Source organism: Chiloscyllium plagiosum, unplaced genomic scaffold (assembly GCF_037043375.1).
Source record: "Chiloscyllium plagiosum isolate Xiang-an unplaced genomic scaffold, Cpla_swu_hap1 HiC_scaffold_14, whole genome shotgun sequence".
Lineage (NCBI taxonomy): Eukaryota > Metazoa > Chordata > Chondrichthyes > Orectolobiformes > Hemiscylliidae > Chiloscyllium > Chiloscyllium plagiosum.
In genome coordinates this window covers 62,433,981-62,453,297 of record NW_028270152.1, presented here as the reverse complement: position 1 = coordinate 62,453,297, position 19,317 = coordinate 62,433,981, and the positions used below count along the sequence as shown (strand labels likewise).

The 19,317-nt window shown below is 42.3% G+C and overlaps 2 protein-coding genes across 7 annotated transcripts in view; one reads left to right on the top strand and one right to left on the bottom strand.

Moving 5' to 3' along the window:
* LOC122559263 (F-actin-capping protein subunit alpha-2-like) overlaps positions 1–10,511 on the top strand; it is a 48,510-nt gene extending 37,999 nt beyond the window's left edge. The window contains exons 8-10 of the mRNA XM_043708643.2: positions 4,370–4,441; positions 8,544–8,606; positions 10,332–10,511. Of these exons, the coding sequence (XP_043564578.2) occupies positions 4,370–4,441; positions 8,544–8,606; positions 10,332–10,511 (315 nt within the window). The remainder of the gene's footprint in view (positions 1–4,369; positions 4,442–8,543; positions 8,607–10,331) is intronic.
* Positions 10,153–19,317, bottom strand: part of LOC122559105 (acylamino-acid-releasing enzyme-like) — a 64,409-nt gene continuing 55,244 nt past the window's right edge. For 5 of the 6 annotated variants that reach the window (XM_087994491.1, XM_087994495.1, XM_087994490.1 and 2 more), the window contains 2 exons: positions 18,640–18,746; positions 10,153–12,375 (listed from right to left, as the gene is read on the bottom strand). In XM_087994491.1, coding sequence (XP_087850617.1) covers positions 12,258–12,375; positions 18,640–18,746 — 225 coding nt within the window. In that variant the 3' untranslated portion in view covers positions 10,153–12,257. Of the gene's footprint in view, positions 12,376–18,624; positions 18,747–19,317 lie in introns of all 6 variants that reach the window. The other variant, XM_087994493.1, reaches the window with a different exon arrangement.

The window sequence follows — 19,317 nt, the reverse complement described above, 5'->3', positions numbered from 1 at the left end:
CATGCGCCCTAATTTTGCTCACTAAACTCCTATGTGGGACTTTATCAAAAGTTTTCTGAAAGTCCAGGTACATTACATCTACTGGATCTCCCTCGTCCATCTTCAGAGTTACATCCTCAAAGAATTCCAGAAGATTAGTCAAGCATGATTTCCCCTTCATAAATCCATGCTGACTCTGACCTATCCTGTTACTACTATCCAGATGTGTCGTAATTTCATCCTTTATAATAAACTCCAGCATCTTTCCCACCACTAACTGGTGGGACTAACTGGTCAGACTAACTGGTCTATAATTTCCTGCTTTCTCTCTCCCACCTTTCTTAAAAAGTGGTACAACATTAGCCACCCTCCAATCCACAGGAACTGATCCCAAATCTATCGAACTCTGGAAAATAATCACCAACGCATCCACGATTTCTTGAGCCACCTCCTTCAGTACCCTAGGATGTAGACCATCAGGCCCTGGGGACTTATCAACCTTCAGACCTAACAGTCTCTCCAACACCAATTCCTGGCAAATATAAATTCCCTTACGTTCAGGTCCTTCAGCCACTGTTACCTCAGGGAGATTGCTTGCATCTTCCCCAGTGAACACAGATCTGAAGTACCAATTCAATTCTTCTGCCATTTCTTTGTTCCCCGTAATATATTCCCCTGTTTGTGTCTTCAAGGGCCCAATTTTAGTCTTAACCATTTTTTTGCCTTTCATATACCTAAAAAAGCTTTTCCTATCCTCCTTTATATTTTTGGCCAGTTCACCTTCGTACCTCATTTTTTCTCTGCGTATTTCCTTCTTAGTAATCCTCTGTTGTTCTTTAAAAGCTTCCCAGTCCTCCATTTTCCCACTTATCTTTGCTATGTTATACTTTTTCTCTTTTAACTTTATATGTTTCTTGACTTCCCTCATCAGCCACGACCACCCATGCCTCCTCCTAGGATCTTTCTTCCTTTTTGGAATGAACTGATCCTGCATCTTCTGCATTATACACAGAAATATCTGTCATTGTTCCTCCACTGTCATCCCTGCTAAGGTATTGCACCACTGAACTTTGGCCAGCTCCTCCCTCATAGCTCCATAGTTCCCTTTATTCAACTGAAATATTGTCACTTCCGATTGTCCCCTCTCCCTCTCAAATTGTAGATTGAAGCTTATTGTATTATGGTCACTACTTCCCAATGACTCCTTCACTTTGAGGTCCCTGATCAATTCTGGTTCGTTGCACAATACCCGATCCAGAATTGCCTTCTCCCTGGTAGGCTCCAGCACCAGCTGTTCTAAGAATCTATCTCGGAGGCACTCCACAAAGTCTCTTTCTTGAGGTCCAATACCATCCTGATTCTCCCAGTCTACCTGCATGCTGAAATCCCCCATAACAACTGTAGTAACATCTTTGCGACAGGCCAATTTCAGCTCCTGATTCAACTTACATCCGACATCCAGACTACTGTAGCCTGTAGATAACTCCCAAGAGGGTCTTTTTACCTTTAGAATTTCTCAGCTCTATCCATACTGACTCTACATCCCCCCGCACAAGGGACTGAATATCATCCCTTACAAACATGGCCACCCCACCCCCTTTACCCATCAGTCTGTCCTTACGATAGCACGTGTAGCCTTGAATATTCATTTCCCAGGCCCTGTCCACTTGAAGCCATGTCTCAGTTATCCCCACAGTATCGTATCTGCCAATTTCCAAGAGCCTCAAGCTCATCCATCTTATTTCTAATGCTTCGTGCATTCATATATAGTATTTTTAATTTGTCACTGCCTTCACCCTTCCCATCAACTCCTATTTCACTCAACCTTACAGCATGATCCCTTTTTGAGTTTTCTTTACAGCATTATCCCTTTTTGAGTTCATGTTACATTTGATTGACAAACCCCATTTTTACATGTAGCAAACTTGAGAGTGCCTCCTTTCTGTTGATTGATTTCCTTCTATCAACTGACTGTTTTTTTCGCTTTGAGTCTTCCTTTGCTTCTATGTTGTCCAAGGATATTCTCCTGGATTCTCTTCCTTTATCTGTCCGTTCTCAGTCCCTACCTGACCTTCATGTGAAAGCTGCAAAGAAGCAACTGAATCTTTTGTAGCACTTTTGTACTTCAAACTTTCACAAATATTTGATAAAATTGCTCATAAAAGACCATGAGCTAAGGGTGAAGCTCATGAAATTGAAGGCAATTATTGACTTGATTAAGAAATTGAGCAGCAGGAGGGATATGGGTAGGTTCACAATTTGCAGGATGGGATTGGTGGAGCACAGTATGGATTTATCAGAAAGATACTTAGATTCCAGGGATTAAACTAAGCGGAGCGATTACACACACTGAAATTCTAAATGCCAGAGAATAAAACCTAAGGTCTGATTTGATTCAACCTTTCAAGATCTTCAAGGAAATAGATCAGGTGGATAGAGAGAAACAAGGTGGAGAGTCCAAGACTAGGAGCATTGTCTTAAAATTAGAGCCAGACCTTTCAAAAGTGAGATTAGGAAGCATTTTAAACTTAAAGCATCTTGCAAAATTAGAGACAAATTTGAAATGTTCTTCTACAAATACCAATGGATGCCAAAACTATTGTTACTTTTTAAGTGTGAGCTTTATAGATAATTTATTAAGCAAAGGTATTCACAGATATGACATATGGAGGTCAGTGGCGGATCAGCCATGATTTAATTGGATGACAAGAGGCTCAACGGGCTAAAAATCATATTTCTGAGTTCTTATCAAAGCCGTTCTTTATGGAATATGTTTCCAAGCCCAGCCATAATGCTATATTCACCATATTACAGATTAATTCTAAAAATATATTATCTTGTATCTTATATCTCCATTTTAAAAAATTTAACAAAGGGTCAAGGAAGTAAATATCATTGATGTCGTGTACGTGGTCTCTCAAGAAGTATCTGGTATGAAGATACACAACACACAAGTATAGCTCATGTAGTAAAAGAGATCATTACAATATAGATAATACCTGACAGTGATAGGAAACAGTGTAAAAATCAATGCTGGAAGAATGTTTCTAATGGAGTTTCTCAGGGATTGATTTTAGGACTTGCTTTTCCTATCAATGATTTGAAGTCAGAGTTCAAATGTAGGAGATAATTTCAAAGTTTGCCGATGATAAGAAACTTAGAAACATTGTTAAACTGACGGGACAATGGAGAGCTCCAAAAAGATGTAGACAAGTTAATGGAGTGAGCAGATAGATGGAAGATGAAGTTCAATGCAGGTATTATACATTGTGGTACGAAGAATATTGACAGAAAATAAGAGGCATAATTTTTAAGGGTGTGAAGGTGCAGAGGGGTGTGAGTATATGTAGAGGAACTACTAGCAAAGTGGTGATGTCACTGAGCACCAAAGTTATAGGCCATAGGTTCAAATCCCACAGTGCCAGATTGTGAATTTTGAATTCAGTAAAAGAATGAAATAAAAAGCTGGCCTTGTAAGTACTGTCAATTGTTCTAAAAACTCATCTGGTTCATTAATGTGAAGGACATTTGCTGTCCTTACCCACTCTGGCCTACATCCAACTCCAGACCCACAGCAATCTAACAGACTTTTACAAGTCCTCTGAGCAACGAGGGATGGGCAATAAACAAACCTTGAGAATCATTTGAGAACAGATAGGCCTGCATCCCACAAACAAAAAGTTGATGAATCATTGAAAGACAGGTGCAAAGAGCAATGAATAAAGCATGGGATTTATTAATATGAGCATACATTACAAGCAAGGAGGTTATGGTGAATTTATACTAGACATGTACATTTACAACCTAGTAAAGTTAGCAAAGCATTGACAAGGATAATCAGTTAGCAAACATGACTAATGCTAGGAATGATGAGAGATAGCATATTGTTGATTAAATGTCATGCCATTTTGAGCAACATACCTTGATGCACAAAGCTGGTTCACCCATAAATCATGGATTTACAAGATTCTCCAGTTCTCCTTTTACTTGTGGATGATGTTAAAAAAGATTTTTTTCCTCCCTGTCCCTCAATTGTCCCAATGCAACTTTTTTTTTAAAAATTGTTTTTTGTTTCAATTTAATAAATATAACATCAACTTCTTGGAGAAAACAATTTCCAAATGGCATTTCAAACTCATGACTAGAATACAGTGTCAGTTCCCAATTCGCACTGTTCCAGATTTCATCTTTCATCGTATCAATGGATAAGCCCATTCTTATTTGCCTGTGCCATCATGTTTTCTGTTCACATTCATCCAAATCTGGAAATAGATTACCCAACCATTGCCTTGATGAAATAATGTGTAAGGAATATTGGTAATAAGAGAAAATGGGACACAGATAAACATATGAGGTTTTTAAATTTTCATTCTAACTTTTCCTCCCTCAGGCTCATTACTTTGAGGAGGGTAATATCAATTTGACCAACAATGTTGAAGTGAAACAAAACCTTGCTCTAAAGGTAAGGAAAATATACATTATATCCAAGTGTATATATCCGTGCAATTTTATGCATCAGCAAGGGATCTGCTCTTATAAAACTGGATGTAAACTCTAGTTTATACAGCAGAACCTCGCACCAGTAAGCTCTCTGATATGACAAGCTCAGCTTCCAGATTGTGAAAACATGATGTTAGAACTAAAATGATGCTGTGAGCGCAAGATTAAGGGACAACAGAAGACCAGAGGGTTGATTGAATAGGATTATATAGCAGCTGTGACAAAAGCAAGGATACAATTGGAAATGGCTAATGGAATAATGAATGGGGCAGGGGTTACCAATAGGAGAAAGTGAGGTCTGCAGATGCTGGAGATCAGAACTGAAAATGTGTTGCTGGAAAAGCGCAGGTCAGGCAGCATCCAGGGAACAGGAGAATCAACGTTTCGGGCATAAGCCCTTCTTCAGGAATGAGGAAAGTTTGTCCAGCAGGCTAAGATAAAAGGTAGGGAGGAGGGACTTGGGGGAGGGGCGTCGGAAATGTGATAGGTGGAAAGAGGTCAAGGTGAGGGTGATAGGTCAAACTGGGGTGGGGGCGGAGAGGTCAGGAAGAAGATTGCAGGTTAGGAAGGCGGTGCTGAATTCGATGGATTTGACTGAGACAAGGTGGGGGGGGGAGGGGAAATGAGGAAACTGGTGAAATCCGAGTTCATCCCTTGTGGTTGGAGGGTTCCTAGGCGGAAGATGAGGCGCTCTTCCTCCAACCGTCGTGTTGTTGTGGTCTGGCGATGGAGGAGTCCAAAGCCCTGCAGATCCTTGGTGGAGTGGGAGGGGGAGTTAAAATGTTGAGCCATAGGGTGGTTGGGTTGGTTGGTCTGGGTGTCCCAGAGGTGTTCTCTGAAACGTTCCGCAAGTAGGCGGCCTGTCTCCCCAATATAGAGGAGGCCACATCGGGTGGATGGGAGATCCCCCGAGGTGATGAGGTTATGGATGGTCTGGGAGATGATGCTTTGGTGGTGGGGGGTGGGGTCATGGTCAAGGGGGCAGTAGGAGGAGATATCTGCGAGCTGGCGTTTGGCCTCAGCGGTGTAAAGGTCAGTGCACCAAACTACCACCGCGCCTCCCTTGTCTGCTGATTTGATAGTGAGGTTGGGGTTGCAACGGAGGGAGTGGAGGGCTGCGCGTTCCGAGAGTGAGAGGTTGGAGTGGGTGAGAGGGGTGGGGGAGTTCAGGTGGCGGTTAATATCGCGGCGGCAGTTGGCTATGAAGAGGTTGAGGGCAGGTAGGAGGCCAGCACGGGGTGTCCAGGTGGATGGGGTGTGTTGGAGGCGTGAGAAGGGGTCGTCAGAGGGTGGGCGAGAGTCTTGGTTGAAGAAGTAGGCACGGAGGCGAAGGCGGCAGAAGAATTGTTCGATGTCACGCCGTGTGTTGAACTCATTAATCCGAGAGCGTAGGGGAATGAAGGTGAGGCCTCTGCTGAGGACTGATCTTTCATCCTCAGAGAGGAGTAGGTCTGGAGGGATGGTGAAAACATAGCAGGGCTGGGAGCTAGGACCTGGTGTTGGGCTGGAGCTGGGTGTGGGGGCGGGGTTAGGCCTGGGGGGCAGGGACAGAGATCGGTGTGGGGGCAGGGTTGGGCGTGGTGATGGCAATCGGCGAAGGGGCGGGGTTAGACGTGGTGACGGATATAGGCGTGGGGGCGGGGTTAGACATGCAGTCAGAGATCGGCGAAGGGGCGGGGTTAGGTGTGGTGACGGAGATCATCGTGGGGGCGGGGTTAGGCATGGTGACGGAACTCGGCGGCTGGTTAGGGTTAGGCGTGGAGATCGGCGTGGGGGCAGGGACACATGCGGCATTGTGGTTGTGTAGGTTAGTAATGTCACTGGGGGCGGAAGTGGCTGCGGCGACCACAGAGACAGAGTTATTCCCCATAGCCGCGGAGGTCGCAAATCTGTCGGCGATTGTCTTCATGGCGATCGTGGAGGTGGTTGTCTGGGCGGCGATCGCGGAGGCTGCGAGGTCGGTGGGGGCGGAAGTGACGTCATCGGCGGCGGCGGCTATTGCCGCAGGCGATGTAGCGGCCGCGTGTGTAATGGCGCCAGACTGATTTTGGAGGCCGATGAAAGATTCTAGAACAGTTGAGGAATCCGAAGTGTGGGGGGTAAATACATGAAAGTTTTTGGTACTTACTGTCTTTAATTTCTGATATGGCTAGGAAGAACTGTTTGTTTAGTTTATGGATTCTTCTGTGGATGAAGAACAGTAGAGGTCCTTTGCAGGTCTGTGAGAGTGTTGTCCTGAGTTGGGGTAGGTCGAGTTGCAGGGAATGTAGGTAGCGGCACATGGCTGCAAGCGTGGAGCGGAGGATCCGGAGGTAGGTCTGTTGCTGGAGGCTTCGGATTTGTTGTAGGTACTGGTTGTCCTGGTTGGGTCCAAGTTTTGTTGGTCGGAATGTAGTCCGGAGTCCGTGCGGGATAAGTCGGTTCCGTAGGCAGGTGCTGAGGAAGGAGATATGGCTGTGGTAGCGAGTCTGTTTGAGAATGTGGCTGAAGAGCTTCTGTGCAGAGGAGATGACCTGGGGGGTGCAGTGAGAGAGGGACTCACTAAAATCTTTGTAGAGGGAGGAAGAGAGCTTCTTCAAGGAAGGCATCCTTGTAAGAGGATTCGCAGTAGGTTGAAGTCTTTGAGGAGAAAGTGAGGTCTGCAGATGCTGGAGATCAGAGCAGAAAATGTGTTGCTGGAAAAGCGCAGCAGGTCAGGCAGCATCCAGGGAACAGGAGAATCGACGTTTCGGGCATAAGCCCTTCTTCAAGAATGAGGAAAGTTTGTCCAGCAGGCTAAGATAAAAGGTAGGGAGGAGGGACTTGGGGGAGGGGCGTCGGAAATGTGATAGGTGGAAAGAGGTCAAGGTGAGGGTGATAGGTCAGACTGGGGTGGGGCGGAGAGGTCAGGAAGAAGATTGCAGGTTAGGAAGGCGGTGCTGAATTCGATGGATTTGACTGAGACAAGGTGGGGGGAGGGGAAATGAGGAAACTGGTGAAATCCGAGTTCATCCTTTGTGGTTGGAGGGTTCCTAGGCGGAAGATGAGGCGCTCTTCCTCCAACCGTCGTGTTGTTGTGGTCTGGCGATGGAGGAGTCCAAAGACCTGCATATCCTTGGTGGAGTGGGAGGGGGAGTTGAAGTGTTGAGCCACAGGGTGGTTGGGTTGGTTGGTCCGGGTGTCCCAGAGGTGTTCTCTGAAACGCTCCGCAAGTAGGCGGCCTGTCTCCCCAATATAGAGGAGGCCACATCGGGTGCAGAGGATGCAATAGATGATGTGTGTGGAGGTACAGGTGAATCTGTGGCGGATATGGAAGTTTCCTTTGGGGTCTTGGAGGGAGGTGAGGGGGGAGGTGTGGGCGCAAGTCTTGCACCTCCTGCGGTTGCAGGGGAAGGTGCCGGGAGTGGAGGTTGGGTTGGTGGGGGTGTGGATCTGACGAGGGGGGTTACCAATAACCATAATCGAGATTAGAACATGAAAGTAGTGATTGGGCTTCCAGTTTATCCTACACATGTAGTACTTGTTATTCTATATGCCATTTTATTCTCATAGCTCTCTATTCACCTTACCTTGAACTGCCTGCCGAACTTGATCTGGTTACTTGATCTGGTTAATTGATCTGGTCTCTGCTTCACTAACACAAGTATTATATTTCATAGACTCCCGACGCGTTAAAGAACTAACTCATATGCACTTAATCTCAGATCAACATTCATTCAACCACTGGAAATAGTTGAGTGTGGGCAGGGAAAAGAAGGTATTAAATGAGGTTACGACAGTCATTCAGGGGAGGGTAGAAATGGACTGAAGGCTCCCATTTTTTGTACAACCACCAGCCCCAAATGCAACTATTGGTGACACCTTATCTTAAGCACAGTGACATTCCCATCAACTTCCAAGCAAAAGACAAAAGCAAAAAGAGGCTTAGGGAAGGCAGGCATGATAGAAAAAGAGAAAGGCAGAAGAGACAAAACAACAAGACAGAGAGAGCTGAAACATGAGTCAATGATCATATTCTCTCACTCGTTTGATGTCACAGGAGGTTGACGACCTGTCTTACATTTCCATCTTCTTTCTTTCACTAGAATGAAAGTGAAGGAGCTGCAGAGTTTGTGAAAGTTATTGAAAATGCTGACACTGAATTTCAGGTAGCTCTACCACAGCATATGTTACCTATTCATTATGTTTTCTGATTCATCAAGTAAAAAACTGCTAATGGCATTCACTAGCATTATATTGCTCAGATGGATGGAATCAAGATATAAGGTAATTAGGAATAACATGACAGACTTACTGTCCAAATTTGCTTTCCATACTATTCAGATCAATGGTGATGATAGATATAAAGGCAACCTTTATCAGTACATCATCTCAAGAATTTATATTTTACAGGCCCTTTCTTTTCAAGTACAGTTAGTCCTATCATTAATAAAGATGACAACTGTATGTTTATGTGGCTTAAAGGATTAACAATACATTGAAACTTTTGCATTCTTTTTACTTCCCTATAGACCTTGCCATGAATCAATCCTTTTGTACTGCAGTTTATGTTTTGTAATTTTAGATGTTAAACATTGAAAATTTAGGCTTACTGCCAGCTGAATAAAAAAGACCCACTGTGGTGATGTTAATAAAATGTTGCAACCTGACAGCCGGTCAATAGTTAAGATTACACTCTATTGGGTAATACATTGTTGAATAATTCACGATAAAAAGACAAACATGCAGATGCTTTATGCAATAAAACTAGTACACAAGTAGTATTTTTGTTAAAAAAAACTGCAAGAATCAAAATCTCTTGTTTCCTATGCAGTACTACTTTCATCTATCAGTAAAAACCAAATTGATTTCACTGCAAAATAGCCAACTGTGTTTTTCTCCAATTCTTCCAGTGCACAGCTTTAGCCCCCACACACAGACCTTCTTTTGAGAGATTGTGTAGGGTCTGAGGATTCAACCAGCACACATCACCACTAAAACTACTGGACTTCATATAAATATATTTATTCACCTCCATGCTTCACACTATCCAGACTTAGATGCTGTTTTGCACTTCTGCTTCATCATGGATTCAAAATCTTGGAACTCTACACAAGTGCTGCACAAGTAACTTTTCCACATAGAACACAGTATTCCAGGTGACCTTGCATCATCTTCTTAAGGACAATTAGAGATAAGCAAAAAAAATGCTTTCCTTTCCATAGACGCACACGTCTTGAGAAGGACTTAATTAAATCTGAAGTGGATGGCTGAGAGCAAAGGTTTTTAGTCAATTTTAGCCAACTGCAATTTATATTGAAAACAAATTCCTGAACATCCATAGTAACCACAAAGGAGGTCAGGTGACAGGTGTGTATCCTTTATGAATCTGTTTCTCTTTCAATTTTATTTTCTTAAAGACATAGCCAGTCAGCATTATCTAGATGATGCACAAGTCAAGCTAACTTGCTATAAATTGCTCTCCAAAGAATGAGTCATTTGTTAGTCACAGATACCCTCCTCAAGACCTGATTTGAAGATGTGTATTTTGGTTTAGGTGGGCCACTATCTTTATTGTAAAAACTTTCTTGATTGCCTACAACACTAGGATAGTGTATAAATTGTATAGCAGCCAGAGATTACATCATTTGCAAATGACATCTATAGTGATGAAACATAAATCATTTCCTTCTCAAATAAACTCAATTGCATTGCTTCACGAAGATAGCAAAAAAACTTTGATTTTTATTACTGAAGCACATTTTAACTGTAAACCATTGTAAACCGATTGTCAAGTTAGAATTGATTGTAAAGCAACTTTACAAGTGACTGAAAGTGGAATCTTTTGCATTCTGAGCTGCAAGTGATTATTCTTCTGTTCTCTCTTCCTCCAGGTTGGTCTAATGGAGAATTATCAGAAGTTGGATTGTCTGCTTAAGGGTCTTCGGCGCCAACTGCCATTTACACACACAACAATTGATTGGAACAAAATCATCAATGCCAAGATCGTCAGAGAGATAGACCTAGCACAGGCATTAAGAGAGTCTAAACCTGAACGTCTGAATTTTCACTGATACCTTTGGTGCCTGACTCATAACATAAACAGTCATAATGTTTAAAAATTAAAGTGCACAAATTGAAATACAATCTGAGTTTATCTTAAATCTATATTCACATCATCCATACGCAAGAATGAACAAGACACATTGCAAAAAAAAAAATTTGTACTCAAGGTCACGTCATTAACTGATAGAAAACAAACTTTTCCAATCATAGCAAGCTAACTTTGGCTACAGTCATTAATTATAATAGAGCCTAAAGTTTCAACTCCCACAAATTTAGCTTGGAAATATGCATTGTATGATGTGCAAGTAGTTTTTCCCACTATGATCAGTAACAAAGTATTTTTATTCTGTAACCTGATCTGAATTTTAATAAGGTATATACATAGGAGATTTTTTTTTAAAAAAAGTAATGCATTGCCATGACCATTATGCTTGTCTGATCCACTCATCTAAACCAGTGTCACAGTGATTGGCACTGCTAACTTTCAGTGCCAGGAATCCAGGTCCAATTGCAGCATTGGATGACTATTGGTGCGGAGTTTATACTTTCTCCCCATACTGCGTGGGTTTCCTCCCACAGTCCAAAGATGTGCAGGTTAAGTCGATTGGCCTTTCTAAATTGCCATGTAGTGTCCAGGGGTTGTGCATGCTAGGTGGATTAGCTATGGTAAATACAAGGCTATCGGGATTTGGTTGGGGGGTGGGGAGAAGGTCTGTGTGGACACTCTTCAGAGGTCAGTGCAGACTTGATGAGCTAAATGCCCTCTATCTCCACTGTAGGAATTTTAAGATTCTATTCTATGAAGGATTGGCTACCTACAGCCAGAAAAACAATTATTTGAAATTTTCGAGTTTGGAAAGATAAGAGTATGTATTATTGTACTGATTTTCACATCCTGAAGTTGTTCTGACGTGTTTCACAGCCAATAAGTTACTACAATGTTTGCCACTAATTTGCAGGAAAACATGGTAGCCAATAATCAGGTCCTCAAATAGCATTTGATCAGCTAGTGTCTTTTGCTGGTTACGGCTGGGGCTAAGCATTGAAGAAGTTCTACTAACCGTTTTTTCAAAATAATTTGTAGGCGGCACGGTGGCACAGTGGTTAGCACTGCTGCTGCACAGCGCCAGAGACCTGGGTTCAATTCCCGCCTCAGGCGACTGACTGTGTGGAGTTTGCACGTTCTCCCCGTGTCTGCGTGGGTTTCCTCCGGGTGCTCCGGTTTCCTCCCACCATCCAAAGATGTGCAGGGTCAGGTGAATTGGCCATGCTAAATTGCCTGTAGTGTAAGGTAAGGGGTAAATGTAGGGGTATGGGTGGGTTTCGCTTCGGCGGGTCGGTGTGGACTTGTTGGGCCAAAGGGCCTGTTTCCACACTGTAATCTAATCTAAATCTAATTGTATGGGTCAATTTCTATGTTCTTAAATGGGTAATTTAATTTATTTTAATCTATTTAATAGCTAATGCAAAAAAGACACCATCTGAAACAAAACTTCACTCTTATTACTGCAATGAATTGTCAGCTCAGATTATCTTCACTTTTGTAAATATGGTATGAATCCATAATTATTTCAGAGGAAAGGGTGATGCCACTGAATCAAATTAGCACTAAATTAAATGGATTTTGTACAAATGCAAGGGGATGTGCAGCCTTGCCAAATAGCTAAAAGGAAATACACTCTAAGCACCTGCTGATTAAAATAAGCAGCATCACATATTCAGTTGAGTTAGATTATTTTTCACATTAAACTGTCTCAAGCTGCTTTAGTTATACCCAGTGCAAAGTTAAACCACAAAGCAATATTCATGAAAACATCAACTTCTGTGCCAACTTTAGAGAGCGAGTGGCTGTCGTCAGGATACCATAATAACCTAAATGATGAAAGAAATCAAAATTTTATTTCTGATGAAGAACAGTGTCTTTAGAGTTTTACCTTTTTTGCTTAGTCACCCAGTATTTTGCAGGGAAGTTAAACAAAGTATTTTTACCATCAGCCAAGGCCCAATGCTTAAGAGATCCCTATCTCCTTTAAGGAAACTCCTGGTGTTTGGTTTTCAATCAGCTTTTTTTCTCCTAGTACAGCCAGGACCAGAAAATCTGAATGAATATTGTCAATGTTGAGAAAGGAACATACCTACATATCCATATGCAAACAGACTTCTTTGAAAAATTGGGTGGTGCTCGCTGGGCCATCATTTATTTCCCATCCCTAACTGCCCAAAGGGGAGTTGACTCAACCTCACTGCTGAGAGTCTAGAGTTACGTGTATATTAGACCAAGAAAGGACAACTGATTTCCTTCGTCACAGTGAAGGAGATGGGCTTTTATAATGATTGACGGTGGTTGCCATTAAGCCAACTTTTAATTCCAGAACTTTATCAAATTCAAAGTACCCCAGAGCATTGGATTGCAAGTCCTGTAACATTACCACAACACCAACACCTCCCCAGAGACTCCAATAAACTTTGACTGTGAACAGCAGGACATAGTAAATCCTGTTATACAAATAAATTGTAACATATTTATCAGCTGAATATTTTCACAACATAAAATGAGATAGAAATGTAAAAATGCCCTTGTTAATAAATACCTAGAATCTTGCATTCTTCCCAATTCTTAGCCAGCATAAGTTTGGGGCTTTTAATCATATGGACAGTAGTCACTAATAATACATGGATACGGGGAACACGTGTTTAACAACATGTGCAAATTATAAGATGTTCATAGTACATGTCTTCTTTTATTGCTTATCAGAATATTTATGGTATTGTCAATTCAATCTTCATATCAATTCCTTTACTTGGCAATGATCAATCAGTACCTGGGATTGTCAATATTTAATCATCACAAACCTAAGCATTTCTCTTTGGCAGTACTGCCAAAGTTCAGTTTGTTCTTTAATTGTTTTACTTTGCATACTGGTTATGATTTGTCTTTCACAGGTCATAACAGTACAGAGAGATCTGGGTGTTCTTGTACACCAGTCAATGAAGGTAAGCATGCAGGTACTGCAGGTAGTGAAGAAGGCTAATAGCATGCTGGCCTTCATAACAAGAGGGATTGAGTATAGAAGCAAAGAGATTCTTCTGCAGCTGTACAGGGCCCTGGTGAGACCACACCTGGAGTACTGTGTGCAGTTCTGGTCTCCAAATTTGAGGAAAGACATTCTGGCTATTGAGGGAGTGCAACGTAGGTTCACGAGGTCAATTCCTGGAATGGCGGGATTACCTTACGCTGATAGACTGGAGCGACTGGGCTTGTAGACCCTTGAGTTTAGAAGACTGAGAGGGGATATGATTGAGACATATAAGATTATTAAAGGATTGGACACTCTGGAGGCAGGAAACATGTTTCCGCCGATGGGTGAGTGCCGAACCAGAGGACACAGCTTAAAAATACAGGGTAGACCATTTAGGACAGAGATGAGGAGAAACTTCTTCACCCAGAGAGTGGTGGCTGTGTGGAATGCTCTGTCCCAGAGGGCAGTGGAGGCCCAGTCTCTGGATTCATTTAAGAAAGAGTTGGACAGAGCACTCAAGGATTGTGGAATCAAGGGTGATGGAGATAAGGCAGGAACAGGATACTGATTAAGGATGATCAGCCATGATCATATTGAATGGTGGTGCAGGCTCGAAGGGCAGAATGGCCTACTCCTGCACTTATTGTCTATATTGTCTATTGTCTATATTGTCTATTGTCATTCATTATGCATTGGGTGTAGATTGAAGATGTGACGATTTAGTGGTTAAGACACTGGAATTAAAATCCAGTGAGTTTTTCTTGGTGTCAGTTTGAACAGTACTCATAGCGAAAACCTCCAAATATAAAGATAATGCTTGCTGGTTGTGGTTGAATTGAAAATATTCTTGGCTCTGAACCAAAATGTTAAGATTCAAGTCCCACTTCAGACGTGAACACAAAAATGATAGGGGAAGGGAGTGGCTTCGTGGTTAAAAATTGCTGGCCTAGAATTCCAGCATCTGGATCAGTGGTGCTGGAAGAGCACAGCAATTCAGGCAGCATCCGAGGACAGGCAAAATCGACGTTTCGGGCAAAAGCCCGAAATAAAGGAATAAAGGCAGAGAGCCTGAAGCGTGGAGAGATAAGCTAGAGGAGGGTGGGGGTGGGGAGAGAGTGGCATAGAGTACAATAGGTCAGTGGGGAAGGAGATGAAGGTGATAGGTCAGGGAGGAGAGGGTGGAGTGGATAGGTGGAAAAGGAGCTGGGCAGGTCGGACAAGTCCGGACAGGTCAGGGGATCGAGTTTCTGGAGGTTAGAAGCTAGGATGAGGTGGGGGAAGGGGAAATGAGGAAACTGTTGAAATCCACATTGATGCCCTGGGGTTGAAGTGTTCCGAGGCGGAAGATGAGGCGTTCTTCCTCCAGGCGTCTGGTGGTGAGGGAGCGGCGGTGGAGGAGGCCCAGCACCTCCATATCCTCGGCAGAGTGGGAGGGGGAGTTGAAATGTTGAGCCACTGGGCGATTTGGTTGATTGGTGCGGGTGTCTCAGAGATGTTCCCTAAAGCGCTCTGCTAGGAGGCGCCCAGTCTCCCCAATGTAGAGGAGACCGCATCGGGAGCAACGGATACAATAGATGATATTAGTGGATGTGCAGGTAAAACTTTGATGGATGTGGAAAGCTCCTTTGGGGCCTTGGATAGAGGTGAGGGAGGAGGTGTGGGCGCAGGTTTTACAGTTCCTGCGGTGGCAGGGGAAAGTGCCAGGATGGGAGGGTGGGTCGTAGGGAGGCGTGGACCTGACCAGGTAGTCACGGAGGGAACGGTCTTTGCGGAAGGCGGAGAGGGGTGGGGAGGGAAATATATCCCTGGTGGTGGGGTCTGTTTGGAGGTGGTGGAAATGTCGGCGGATGATTTGGTTTATGCGAAGGTTGGTAGGGTGGAAGGTGAGCACCAGCAGCCCCAGATTCATGTATTGGGAACATTGATTCAAATCCTACCATAGAAGCTGGTTGGATTTAAACTTAGGGCTGCTTTTCATGTTATTCAATAATTTGGTTTTATCATTTTCAAAAGAGTATAAACAACTGGAACTCCTTTGCAAACTTCGAGATGGTGAAATTTCCTCAGAATAATATCCTCGATTTTTTCCAATGATAAATTGATAGCTGCAGCTTGACAATTTTTATTCATTAGAATCTAAAGAACATTTGAAACATGCGGTTGTTGCAAAACCAAGCACAATAATACTAAGTGGCTCAACCTGTATTCTTTCTCCACAGATGGCAAACACAATTAATGCAAATCCACAACACAAATACACAATTAGCACACTTGTCTGCACTAGTGCAGAGAGGAAGTAAAGTCAGTGATGCATTTATAAGAGTGACTAAACTAATACATGCAATACCCTTATCGTTATGCATGTTCAAAAAAGAGATTATAGCCTTTTTTTGACTCAACTAAATGTATTCCTTTCACGTTGATTAAACGGAGGAAATGAAAGCACTGAAAAAAAGGCAAAAAAAAAGAAAAAGCAAGCATATGTAAGTTTAAGGAAACTAAACTTAAACAAGGCCCTTGAGAAATATAACAAAAGCGGGAATTACAATGGCTAAAAAGGGCAATGAAATGTCTTTGGTAAATAGAATTAAGGAGAATCCCAAATCATTTTGTATCTATATTAAGAACAAGAGGGTAGCTAGAGAAAAGGTAGATCCACTCAAATGAGGCAATTTATGTGTGAAGCCAGAGGAAGTAGATGAGGTTCTTAATGAGTACTTCATTTTTGGTATTCACCAAGAAGGACATGATGATGGTAAGATTAGGGAGGGATATATTCACACATTGATATTAAGAGGGAGGTGATGTTGTGCATCTTGAAAGGCATCAAGGTGGACAAGTCTCCAGGGCTTGACGGATTCGGAGGCAAGCGAAGAGATTGCTGGTACCTTGACTGAGATCTCTGTATCCTGTTTAGCCACAGGTGAGGTCCCAGAAGACTGGAGATTAACCAATGTTGTTCCTTTGTTTAAGAAAGGCAACAACGATAATCCAGAAAATTATAGGCTGGTGAGGAGGAAAATTACTGAAGAAGGTTCTTAGTGACAGGATGCACTCACATTTGGAAAAGAATAGATTTATCAGGGATAGTTTTGAACAGGAGTGGCTTTGTACAGGAGTTCTTGTCTCACAAATTTGACTTTTCTTTGAGGAAATGACACAAATTATTGATGAAGGTAAGGGAATGGAAGCTGTCTACACAGACTTTACTAAAGCATTTGACAAGGTCTCTCATGGCAGACTGGTCCAGAAGATTAAGCGACCTGGGATCCATGATGAATTAGTAAGTTGGAGACAAAATTGGTTTGGTCACAGAAGATACACAGGGGTGTTTTGCTGACTGGAGGTCTGTGACCCGTGGTGTTCTACAAGGATCAGTGCTAGGATTTCTGTTTTTTGTGTTCTGGATGAAAATATAGGTGGTCTGATTAGTACGTTTGCAGACACCACAAAAATTGAATGTGTGTGTAGTGAGGAAGCTTGTCAAAATATGCAATAGGATGTAGATCAGTTTGAAATTTGGGGTGAGAAATGACAGACTGAGTTTAATCTGGACATGTGTGAAGTGAGGAATTTTGGAAGGTCAAATGCAACAGAAATAGTACAGAGGACTTTTAGCAGTATTGATATACAGAGCTCCGCTGCAAGTCCACAGCTACCTATAAGTGGTAACACAAGTGAGTATGATAGTAAAGAAGGCACATGGCCTGCTTGTCTTCATTGTACGGGCTTGAGCATAAACGTTGGCAACTGTATAAGACTTTAGTTAGGATACATTTGGAGTATTGTGTGCAGTTCTGGTCACCACACTTTAGGAAGGATGCGAAGGCTTTGCAGAGAATAAAAAAGAGGTTTACCAGGGTATTGTCTGGATTGGAGTGTATTACTTATAAGGAGAGGTTGGGAAAACTTGGGTTATTTTCACTAGGGATTTGGAGGCTGAGGGGCAATGTGATAGTAGTATATAAAATTATGAGAGGCATGGATAGGGTGGATGGTCACAGAGGATTTTTTTCCCAGAGTGGAAATGGTGAGAGAGGAAAATTTTGTAGATGTTGAGGCAAGACATTTTACAGTGCAGGACATGTCTGAACGGGGAGATAGTAGGAGCAGATATGATAACAATATTAAAAGGCATTTAGACAGACAGATGAACAGGCAGGGAAGAGAGAGATGTGGACCATGTGCAGGTAGAAGGGATTCCTTTAGAAAGTCGTCATGTTTGGCACAGGCATAGTTGGACCAAAGGCCCTGTTCTTGTGCTGTACTGATCTATGTTCAATGATCCATTTTTCTGAATAATAGTGGGTGACAAATGAAGGTCAAAAGCAAGAGAAGATAATAACTTAAAACAAGAAGAATTTAAAGTGAAAGTCAATACGGTGTCAGTCAGACAGCTGGGGTAAACTTCGGCTTCACGAGAGATGTAAAATGGACTGTGGCAGATTAGTTGTGGATTATACACTGGCCTGACAGTTCTCTTCATTGTCAATTCGAGTGAGGACAATCAACCAGGAGATAGCATTTGTGGCCAAGCCACCATTACCCATTTTACGGCTCTGACCCACAGTAAATTTTACAATCCTTCCCCTACCTCTGACCCTTTAGCTAGCTGGACACAGTGTAGGGAAAGTTAACTATTGGAACAACTTCTAATTAGAGAGTTCTGCCTATTTAAAATTTAGTTCCTTTTCTAAAATCTCACTGGAAGGTGCCATGCATTCATAGATCATGTAAACCACCATATAGGGATTTAATATAGGAACTATTCATCAAATCATTTGTTACATGATGATTAATGGTGATTTTTTTTTGTTAGACTTCTAAGCTTCTGACAATCGTCTCCATTCTGGATTATTGAGTGCTTGAAAACACTAGTCAATGCACTCAAATGAATATGTGGCAAAGAGCATTTGGTTTGAAGTATTCTTGGCAAGGGTTAATTTTCTGGAGAGCATTCATGGACATCATAGCTCTGGATTTCATGACATAAATTGAACAGATCTTTAATATGAAGGTGAGTCTTTTATTGCCAGGTATAGTCCCAGTTAACAGCTTCATGAGCCCATTGGATCATCATAACTCCCATTGTTCAACTTACTAGTACAGAGCTTACCGCACAGGAACATCTCTGACTTTCAGTGCACGATACAGCTCAAGGCCTTGCGATGGGTTAACCCGTTTGTCTTTTTCACCTAACAATATCAGAACTGGAGTTGTCACCTAAAAGACAAAAGTACTACAGTTACATACCTCAAAGGGATATGACACTCCATTTCGTAAAATTAGAGAGAGAAAATAAATTCCTGGGAATTAATACCTTTTAACATTAATTTTGGTCAAACTGAAAACTTAATGACTTCCTGTTTTCTCCACAGCTGGTTCTTCAAGCCCTCAATGGTAGAAATGCCATAGAAGTGGTGACAAAGTGATAAAGAGTATGATTTTATTTCGGTGGTCTAAGTTGGTTTTATTTCACAGTGAAAATTTTCCTTTTCAGTCAAGTACATATATGATGTTGCTTCAGGAGAAGTTGTGTGAAAAATCAACTGAACCTGATCCTGCTTAAAAAATGGACATGGCCAAATGGATATTTTAATGATGTCTGACACTCTAAAGAAGTAAACTGATAGAATGCTGTGATTTCCCAGATTTTAAAGGCATCAAGGGGAATGGGAGAAAGTGGGAACATAGCACTGAGATACCGGATCAGCCATTATAGAAATATAGGAACAGGAGTAGACCATTCAACCCCTTGAGCCCGTTCAGCTATTAATGAAGATCATGGACCTTA